General features: G+C 42.4%; 1 protein-coding gene across 1 annotated transcript; it reads right to left on the bottom strand.

Moving 5' to 3' along the window:
• Positions 1–8,446: 8,446 nt before the first annotated feature.
• Positions 8,447–9,706, bottom strand: LOC113566841 (cysteine and histidine-rich protein 1 homolog). The gene is made up of 2 exons (XM_026994009.1): positions 8,840–9,706; positions 8,447–8,770 (listed from the first exon to the last, which is right to left on the bottom strand). Exons 1-2 carry the CDS (start codon positions 9,599–9,601, stop codon positions 8,447–8,449), a joined length of 1,086 nt encoding a protein of 361 aa, XP_026849810.1. The 5' UTR covers positions 9,602–9,706.
• Positions 9,707–10,893: the final 1,187 nt, after the last annotated feature.

A 10,893-nucleotide genomic window follows, 5' to 3' on the forward strand; every position in this document is an offset into this window, starting at 1 on the left:
GTCTTCTTCGATGATAGATACCATTTTCTCTCTGAGATTCTCTAAATTGTCCTCTTTGTAGGTTATTGTGTTATACAATTTCATTTTTTTCAATTCAGAATTTGCATAATTTTGAATGTTGGATATTTCTACGACGGCGCGTTCAGGATTTTTGCATCCCAAACTTTTAAATTGTTCATTGTCGGATAATTCAACGACGGCGTGTTCAGGATTCTTTAATCCCAAACTATTAAAACTTTGGATGTCGGATAATTCAACGACGGCGGGTTCAGGATATTTGAATCCCAAACTATTGACGGATAATTCTTCGTCGGCGTGCTCAGGATTTTTTGATCCCAAGCTATATAAACTTCCTTCTACCTTTACTGAATCACTTTTCATTTCTTTTTCTGCTTCAAAATATTTTTTTATTATATATTCCTTCAACGGAAGGATGGTTTTTCCTTCTATAAAGGTTAATTTGTTTAAAAAAAGGACCTCGTCATATATTAGTTTCTCCTCATTGTCTTTATAACTTAAAGTCCCCTTTCCTGTATCAATAACAGCTCCGATTTTCTTTAATAGGTTAAATCCTATTAGTAAATCTGCCTCCATTCCATCTATTTCATAAAACACTTGTTTTGTGTTGAAAATAGTTATATTATGGAAATATTTAATTATTGAAAACCCATTCACTGTAGCAACTTTCTTATAAATTGATAGTTCTTTTTTATTTTCGTAAATTCCTTTTTTTATATAACAGGAAGTTGCTCCCGTAACTATCAAAACTTTTAATTCTCTGTTTATTTTTTTATCTACTCTTTTTAAGTAGGGCAGACCTACTTCGGGGGCTGATCTAAAAAATGATCCTCCTCAATGTTATTTATCCTCATTGCTTTATTAGCCGGTTGTTCCGACATTTCGTTTGGCTTTCGTTTCTGCGCTTGATTGTCGTTTGACTGATTATTCGGTTTTACGTTTGCCCTAAAATGCTGAGCTTGGTTATAATTGTTATTATTTCTCCTATAATAACCGTTAGTATTCTCCCGATAATTTCTATTATTATTATTTCCCCTGAATTGATTGCTGTTCTGTCGGTTCCGAATTTGTATCGATTCGTCTACATCCATTGGTTCTGGGGCCTGATTTTGTTGTCTATTACCCAAGAAATAGGGTTGTCCCCAAGACATGTTATTCCTCTGAAAATCCCTTTTTTGGTCGAATGGTGAACTATTAGTCCTAGGTTGTCGTTGGTTGAATCTTAAGGTATTGTAATTATTATTCCCTGAATTTCTGGGGCCGCTGAATTGGTAGGCAAATTGGGCCCGAATGTTATTAGATTGCAATTCCTGTACCTTTGCCAAGGCATTCGGTAAATCTGGGGGATTCAATGAAAATAGGATTTCAGCAATGCCGCCGTTTAGGCCAGTGACAAAAATGCGTAAGGCATTGTCTCTAATTTTTTTATTTGATTCTTTGGTGATTTCACTGTCCTTTCCGTGAGTCATTATTGTCTTATTTATTAGCAAGGTCATTTTCTTGTTAACTTCGTTATAGAAATCTATAATTGAAAGGTTCCCTTGTCGGAGAACGCTTAACTCCTGTTCTATTATGTAAATTGGTCTCTTGTCACTTTAAACAAAGTCAAGTCGTGAAAGTATGGCATCAAAATTTAAAACTGTCCCGTGGTTGGTCAGTGCGTCATGTGCTGGTCCTGTTATTTAGTTTCTCAAAATTGTTAATGCAATATAATATTGCTTACTTCCTTTCTTATATAACTTCACTGCAGTTTCTGCAGCTTCCCTCCATCCTACATATTGGTTTAATCCACCATTGAAAATTGGTAGGGATTCTATTACCTTTAATGTGGTGTCATCTTTTATTGTCTCGTCTATTGTTTCTGCCTGATAATTTGATACCTGATCGGATTTAGTTTCTATTTGTTGTTTTAAATTTACAATTTGCTCTTTTACTTGTGAAATTTGAAGTGCTATCAATTGTTTGACCAGATCTGCAGTGAGATCGGTCCTTGTTTGAGAGTTAATCATTTTTAGTTTTTCAAAATCTAAAGTTAATTGATCCACCTTTAATTTTTCTTATATGTTAGTTTTTATAATCTAATATAACCTAATTGAACTTATATATTTATTAATACAACTTTTGCTCACGAACTATCCGGTAGGAGTCGTCCTTCTTAGTTTGGCTGACAGATCTTCGAACAGGTCTTCCTTCTTGATTTGGCTGACAGGTCTTTGAATGGGTCTTCCTTCTTAAATTTCTTTGTTCAACTGGGTCTTCTGGGGGTCTTCCTTCTTTGGTTTCGCTGATAGTTTCACTTTCTTTGTGTTTTGGTTTGGTTGGTTTTGTTTAAAAACTTTGGGTTTTTTTGGTTTTTATACCCGATACTCAAAATGAGTATTGGGGTATATTAGATTTGTGGTAAAAGTGGATGTGTGTAACGTTCAGAAGGAATCGTTTCCGACCCCATAAAGTATATATATTCTTGATCAGCATCAATAGCCGAGTCGATTGAGCCATGTCTGTCTGTCCGTCTGTCCGTCCGTCCGTCTGTCCGTCTGTCCGTCCGTCCGTCTGTCCGTCTGTCCGTCCCCTTCAGCGCCTAATGCTCAAAGACTATAAGAGCTAGAGCAACGATGTTTTGGATCCAAACTTCTGTGATATGTCACTGCTACAAAAATATTTCAAAACTTTGCCCCGCCCACTTCCGCCCCCACAAAGGACGAAAATCTGTGGCATCAACAATTTTGACGATACGAAAAAACTAAAAACGCAGAATCGTAGAAGATGACTATATCTTCTAGAGTGCAATATCTGAACCAGATCGTATAATTATTATAGCCAGAATCAAGAAAACAATTTCATTCTTTCTCGTTCTGTCTCTCTCTAACACACAGGATTCATGGTCGGTTTTGCCAATTGCAAAATATGAGTTCAAGGATCTCAGAACCTATAAGAGCCAGAGCAACCAAATTTGGTATCCACACTCCTGTGATATCGGACCTTGACCGTTTCGTGTCCAAATTTCGCCACACCCCCTTCCGCCCCCGCAAAGGACTAAAATCTGGGGCATCCACAAATCTCAGAGACTATTAAGGCTAGAGTAACCAAATTTGGTATCCGCACTTCTGTTAGATCTCACTTTAAAACGTATATCTCAGAATTTCGCCCTACCCCCTACCGCCCACACAAAGGACGAAAATCTGTTGCATCCACAATATTGCAGATTCGAGAAAACTAAAAACGCAGAATCATAGAGAATGACCATATCTATCAGATTGCTGAGTCTGGATCAGATCAGATAATTTTTATAGCCAACAGGAACAAATCAATTTGCATTGGCTACGCAGCGCCCGACGTCACGCTCAGCCTGATTTTCTGTCTCTCTCGCACGCATTCTTTGTCGTGTCGTTTAATATTAGCGGCGTCTGCCGGAGGAAATCCATACTGACTAAGTATCGGGTATAACTGTAGAGTTGCGGTGTCCGCAGCAACTCACAACGTTCCCCCTCGTTGGTTTTTAGTTTGTTTTACTGGTGCTGCTCTTTACTGAAGAACGTTGACTTGAGTAGTCATAGCGACAGCTCGTTTTGCGTCCGGCCGAGATGAAACCGAGAGCCGGGCTCATCACCGGCGCCACTATCAAGGTCAAGTGCTTAGAAGCGTACGTCCCGGTCCGCTCAGATAAGAGAGTGGAGTGAAGTAGAGTTCTCAAAGTAGAGTTATAGACTATGTAGTATACTATGTGGGCATGGAGGACATTTTACTCCCCATTTAGAGCTCTGGCAAATGGTCGAGATAAGAATTTATATAAAAAAAATCGCGTACGAGTATGGAAAGGATACTAGGAAACGGGATACAGGTGGTCAAAGGGACAGATCAGCATGGATACGTAAACGAAGAAGATCACCGGTCAGATCTTTGTCGGCTGCGGTATCGCTCATTGGCGAGAACGCCCACCCTACCATGATCCTTCAGGGCCACTTATTAACAGTCAGGATTCCTTCAAATAAGCCTTCTATTCGATATTGTCTTACATTTATACATTATAGGGTATTACTATACAGCATATACTGGGGAAGGAATATCATAAGGGCGAGGTAGGGTATAATGATCTTAAATCTATAAAACTGATTAGTAGTAGGTATATATAAATGCATGTATAAAACCGTGATCATGAGGATTACCTCAACAGAATTACACCACTGATCGAAAAATTTTACTGAACTGTGGGCGTTCGTTTTCCAAATGGTCGAACGGCTGCCCCAGTATTGACGATATATAACTGGCGCGTCCACTCAAATTAAATCATCACTTTGAGCCGCACTTGGCACTTGCACTAGGCTTTTACTTTGGCTTGACCTTGGTTTAGAGAACTGGGTCAGCTCTACAAGACTTTTTTTTCCAAGGCCGGTCACTCTAACGGTCTCGAGGAGAGAAAGAAAGAGGCTGGGACTACTAAAAACAGCAACCCACGTTTTCCCACACTTTCTATGGTCTTCTTCTGTTATACAGGATCCAGACACAGCAATATTTAATAAAATATAGTGCACGGCAGAAAAATTGCATATCAAAGCGTTGCCGCTTCGTCGCAAATCGGCATCCACAAATCTCAGAGATCAGATCATTTTTATAGCCAAAGGGAACAAATCAATTTGCACTGGCTACGCAGCGCCCGATGTCACGCTCAGACTGATTTTCTGTCTCTCTCGCACGCACTCTTTGTCGTGTCGTTTAATATAAGCGGCATCTGCCGGAGGAGAGCCATACTGACTTAGTATCGGGTATAACTGTAGAGTTGCGGTGTCCGCAGCAACTCACAACGTTCCCCCTCGTTTTGTATTTATGAATTGTCTTGATTAGCTTTTGTATTTATTTGTATTTTGCATTGTATTTGTATTTGTATTTGTATTGTATATTGTATTTATTTTTGCACACCCTAAGCTCCGGTTTGTTTCCTTTTTATCTCACTTTTTATACCCGATACTCAAAATGAGTATTGGGGTATATTAGATTTGTGGTAAAAGTGGATGTGTGTAACGTCCAGAAGGAATCGTTTCCGACCCTATAAAGTATATATATGCTTGATCAGCATCAATAGCCGAGTCGATTGAGCCCTGTCTGTCTGTCCGTCCGTCCGTCTGTCCGTCTGTCCGTCTGTCCGTCCCCTTCAGCGCCTAATGCTCAAAGACTATAAGAGCTAGAGCAACGATGTTTTGGATCCAGACTTCTGTGATATGTCACTGCTCCAAAAATATTTCAAAACTTTGCCCCGCCCACTTCCGCCCCCACAAAGGGCGAAAATCTGTGGCATCCACAATTTCGACGATACGAGAAAACTAAAAACGCAGAATCGTAGAAGATGACTATATCTTCTAGAGTGCCAAATCTGAACCAGATCGTATAATTATTACAGCCAGAATCACGAAAACAATTTCAATCTTGGGCCTCCGCCTAATTGATTTCTAAGATGTACAATCTCAAGCGCCCCCGCCGCAATTCCAATCTTTGACACTCGCCTAAATGGAAAACCAATGTTTGCCCACACCCGGCTTCTCATAAACAATCTCACTCCCGGCTTTCTGCAGATCCTGCACTTTAGGCATTTTACAGTTCTCTCTTTGGATGACGAAATCCAATACTCGGGATGGCGAAATCAATTTAAATGTTTATAGAAAAACTATTCCCGAAAGGGATCAACGATGCAAAGATCACAACAACGCGAAAGACTTCGGAACTAATGGAAGCGCGGCATGGCGCACGTGGCCCCAATGTAAATTTTCATACAATAAATAGAATTACAAACACACAAGAAACTCAATCGAAGTAGTCTCTCAGGTTTAAGTTGAATGAAATATGTCGGATCGAAAGCAAAGCCAGGCCCTGGACTTAGTTTAGTTCTCCGTACTAGCAACATCTGTAGCTACAAATTTACTTTTTTTTTAATTTTGAAATAATTAGTACTTGTTGGAAGCTTCCGAGCTTTTTCAGCAACTCTGACTCAGCATCAATAGCCGAGTCGATTGAGCCATGTCTGTCTGTCCGTCTGTATCCACAAATTTGGTATCCACACTCCTAATATATCGGACCGAGACGAGTTTGTTTCAAAACTTCGCCACACCCCCTTCCGCCCCCGCAAAGGATGCAAATCTGGGGATATTCCCAAATCTCAGGGACTTTTAAGGCTAGAGTAACCAAATTTAGTATCCGCACTATAAAACGTATATCTCAAAATTTCGCCCCACCCCCTTCCGCCCACACAAAGGACGAAAATCTGTTGCATCCACAATATTACAGATTCGAGAAAACTAAAAACGCAAAATCATAGAGAATGACCATATCTATCAGATTGCTGAATCTGGTCAGATCGGATCATTTTTGTAGCCAAAAGCAAGAAATCAATTTGCAGTGGCTACGCAGCGCCCGACGTCACGCTCAGACTGATTTTCTGTCTCTCTCGCACTCTTTGTCGTGTCGTTTAATATTAGCGGCGTCTGACGGAGGAGAGCCATACTGACTTAGTATCGGGTATAACTGTAGAGTTGCGGTATCCGCAGAAACTCACAACGTTCCCCCTCGTATTTTAATTATCCACGGCTAACTCCAAAAATTACAGCCTAAAACTAGGCCGTAAAAAATTCGAGTTGAAGATCTTGTGAGCTTTGATAAAGCTTATCAACAGCTGTTTTGCGACCAAGCGGCAACGCTTTGATATGCAATTTTTCTGCAGTGTACTATATTTTATTAAATATTGCTGTGTCTGGATCCTGTATAACAGAAGAAGTCCATAGAAAGTGTGGGAAAACGTGGGTTGCTGTTTTTAGTAGTCCCAGCCTCTTTCTTTCTCTCCTCGTGACCGTCAGAGTGACCGGCCGTGGAAAAAGAATTCTTGTAGAGCTGACCCAGTTCTCTAAACCAAGGTCAAGCCAAAGTCACAGCCTAGTGCAAGTGCCAAGTGCGGCTCAAAGTGATGATTTAATTTGAGTGGACGCGCCAGTTATATATCGTCAATACTGGGGCAGCCGTTCGACGATTTGGAAAACGAACGCCCACAGTTCAGTAAAATTTTTCGATCAGTGGTGTAATTCTGTTGAGGTAATTATCCACCCAGCTACAGAGACCCGTTGAAAAATTTCTGTTCTTTCCGGGTGGGATTAGCACCACTAGTATCTACGTATTGAAACGCTGGTTTAGAAGTTACGGATTGGTTATTCCCGGACACCTCTATTGGCAACGTGCCCGTACCACCGGTTTAACCCCCATCTGAAAAGAATGAATGTGCGGTAACTATTCGTTGGTCTTCAACCATGATCACGGTTTTATACATGGATTTATATATACCTACTACTAATCAGTTTTATAGATTTAAGATCATTATACCCTACCTCGCCCTTATGATATTCCTTCCCCAGTATATGCTGTATAGTAATACTCAATAAATGTAAGACAATATCGAATAGCAGGCTTATTTGAAGGGATCCTGACTGTTAATAGGTGGCCCTGAAGGATCATGGTAGGGTGAGCGTTCTCGCCAATGAGCGATACCGCAGCCGACAAAGATCTGACCGGTGATCTTCTTCGTTTACGTATCCATGCTGATCTGTCCCTTTGACCCCCTGTATCCCGTTTCCTAGTATCCTTTCCCTACTCGTACGCGATTTTTTTTAATATAAATTCTTATCTCGACCATTTGCCAGAGCTCTAAATGGGTAGTAAAATGTCCTCCATGCCCACATAGTATGCTACATAGTCTATAACTCTACTTTGAGCACTCTACTTCACTCCACTCTCTTATCTGAGCGGACCGGGACGTACGCTTCTAAACACTTGACCTTGATAGTGGCGCCGGTGATAAGACCGGCTCTCGGTTTCATCTCGGCTCCGACGCAAAACGAGCTGTCGCTATGAGTACTCAAGGCAACGTTCTTCAGTAAAGAGCAGCACCAGTAAAACAAACTAAAAACCAAAAATAGCCAAGATTGCTTTGATCTTCTTCCTGTTCGCCCTGTTCGCCGTAAGTGGAGATAGAAGTGGTCGAAAAGGAACAGTGACTGATTGTGATTTTACTGTAACTCTGCTTTCAGGTGTGCATGTGTGCTCGCGTGCCTCGTGAGGAGCCCACCAAGCCAGTTGAGGCTCAGCTCAACGACCTGCTGGCAAAGGTCAAGGACTTTTTCAACGAGGATAGCGTTAAGGTGAGTCTAGCCGACACTAGCCGACCTTAACAGACCAGACAAAAACGTATGACTAATTTACTCGATTGCTTCTGCACGACTTCCATGATAAGGTCAAGGCTGCTGCTGAAGAAGGTCTTGCTGTGAACGAGCAGATCCAGAAGGCGCCCAAACCCTAAAAATGCAGCTCTAAAGCAACGAATTTAAAAATCAAATCAAAAGATGTTGTGCCCAATAAAGGTTTAAACTACAATTTAAAGGTTTTTAGCGTCAGCTCAATAATGCAAAAACATCCACAAACGGAGCTGGATCCGGGTCATGGCAAATAGCCGGTACAGGGCCTGAGGTCCCGCCAAGGGAAGCTCCTGGCGGTTTGCGCACTTGCCGGTTGAATCGAAAATATGGCGGTAGATACGCGGGCGTATGTCGTGGTGCTGCTTGGCGCTGCAGACACTCTGCGGCATCTGGATCAAATGGTCGACCATGAGGGACACTCGTGGGGTAGTCGAAAGCAATAGCTGGCCGCTGACGGTGATTTTTTCCCCAGCTCTTTTCAGACGTAGACGCAGCACCCAATACTCCTCAAAGGCACGAATCGTCTGTGGGAATCGGGATAAGAGATCATCAGAGGTATGCTGCAGACGAGTTCTGGTTCTCCAAAACCTTACCTCAGACTCGAGGGTCCGTGGATGTAAACCCTCTGAGCGGTGTATCCACTTCATTCTCAAGGTGAAAAATTCCACCCGGCTAGCACTCAGCACCCGATGGAGCTGCAACACGGGCTTTTGGGCCTCAAGCTCCCTGTCCTCGACATGCAGCAGAATATCTAGGATCTCCTTTCCCTGCTTCTGGGGAAACCTACAGTCGGAATCATGTGAGACGCTGTCCTTGTAGGGGCCCTTCCAAGAACAGCCCAGGCAGTGGTACTTGCAGCAAACCACACGCCCCTCACAAACGAACTCCAAGTGTCTGGAGAGATCTTTCCTATCTGAGAACTGGTCATTGCAGCTGGGGCAGCTGATGGGTAGCTCCCAGAGAGTCTGGCGCACCACTAGATTCTGCTCCTGATCGTAGTTTCTAATGAGCGATCGACAACTGGGGCAGCAGGCACGCGTTTTATTGAAGATGGCAACAGCCAGAACGGCGGTCTTGCAGTCCTCACACATGATATGCCCATGGCTGCACTGAAAGAAGTCGTGTGGTTGTGGAACCTCGCGGCACACAACGCACACCAGTATGTTATGCAGTCGCTCACGAAGATCGGATACGCCACCACCCGAGGACCCGCCGACCTCACCCTCACTGCTGTCCATAGTAGTCGAAATCTCATTCAAAGTACTTTCATCTTTACTTGCAACATCTGACAATCGCTGCCTCTTGGCGGCTGGGGGCAGCTCGTTGTTGTTGACACTGGGGTTGGCATTCGACATTCTGAAGGGTATTTCGGCCAGCAGCCTCGGCCTGGCTTTACAGTATGTGTGCGTGCTTTATTCAACAATTCTGATTGCCTGTTGTTGCAGAGTGAACTGATACTCTGGTGTAAAGTACGAGCACAAGGTTACGAGTTTTCCAAGGCCACGCCGGATCCCTGAAAATTACAAATTTAAAAACAGAGGATACACACAGAGAAAAACGGCATAGTAGGCACCCATGAATAGTTTAATTTAATAGAATGCACTTTGATCTACACATAAATGTACTCAAAAATATTTGTAATGCGGCCCAAGGCGTTCAATGGGTCTGGTGGGGTGGTGTCTCGGTGGACTGGTGGGCTGAAAAGTAACCTCTTTGACCGCCAAAGTGCTCTGCTATCGCAAACAAGATTACGGTGCCTATAAGTCCATGTTTCATGTAGTACATGTCAAATTAGATATGTTGCTGCTGACCTGTTTTTTTATTTTTTTTTTTAATTTTTTTTTTTTGTTTGATCGCTGCTGAATCGAATTGTTTTTTGAGTAGCAAAACAGGAAGGAAATTAACGATAAGTTGGATGAAAAGAATGGGGCTAATGATCCTTCGATTCACACCGACTCATCAAAACAAAATTCAGCCCGCGTGAGGAGATCACCGACGGCGCGGAGGAGACCTTTTGGAAAATATTCTTCGGACGGGATCAAATAGTTGGATAATCACTGCAACGAGTGTCTATGAATGAGTGACCTAAAAGGGGCTACATTGAATAAAATAGTCGGGGTCGGGCAAACAAATAGCTGTGAAAATTGGATTTTTCTCCACGCCATCGGAGCGTATCGGAAGCAGGCTAAGGCTATGGTGGATAATGCCAAATTGTTGCTTAGACACTTTCGATACGAGTACGAGTACGAGTACTGACAAACATTCCTGAACCGCTCCTTGTGTAAATACGAGTAAATATATTGAGTATAAATAGATCGATTGGCATTTCTGTGTGCAATTCCTGTGGCATTTTTGTGTGAAATTTGTGAATGTTCAAGAAGAATGCAAGAATGCTCTTGCTCAGAGCTTTTCTTATGCAAACGCATCGGGGCTCTTACTCATCCTGCCTCGAACTTTGATGTGTGCTCATGGAGGTGTTTGTAACAGGTGTAGCAAAATGTATCACACGAATGGGCAAATAGATTGGCCTCAAGCCTCGGAACAGAGAGAAGCAAATGGATGTGTTCGGAAATGTGTAACGGTTGCATATCGGGTATATCGCATGCAATAACCTTGGGCCAATTATCGGTGCATGGCATAGCATAGT

Source organism: Drosophila persimilis, unplaced genomic scaffold, assembly GCF_003286085.1.
Source record: "Drosophila persimilis strain 14011-0111.01,24,50 unplaced genomic scaffold, DperRS2 tig00001081-arrow-arrow-pilon, whole genome shotgun sequence".
Classification (NCBI taxonomy): Eukaryota; Metazoa; Arthropoda; class Insecta; order Diptera; family Drosophilidae; genus Drosophila; species Drosophila persimilis.

What these genes read in the sequence shown, in the direction of transcription:
- LOC113566841 (XM_026994009.1), bottom strand. Translation starts at nt 9,601, where the DNA reads ATGTCGAATGCCAACCCCAGTGTCAACAACAACGAGCTGCCCCCAGCC. An exon ending in CACGGACCCTCGAGTCTGAG is followed by an intron (nt 8,771 to 8,839) that starts GTAAGGTTTTGG and finishes CGATTCCCACAG; the next exon opens with ACGATTCGTGCCTTTGAGGA.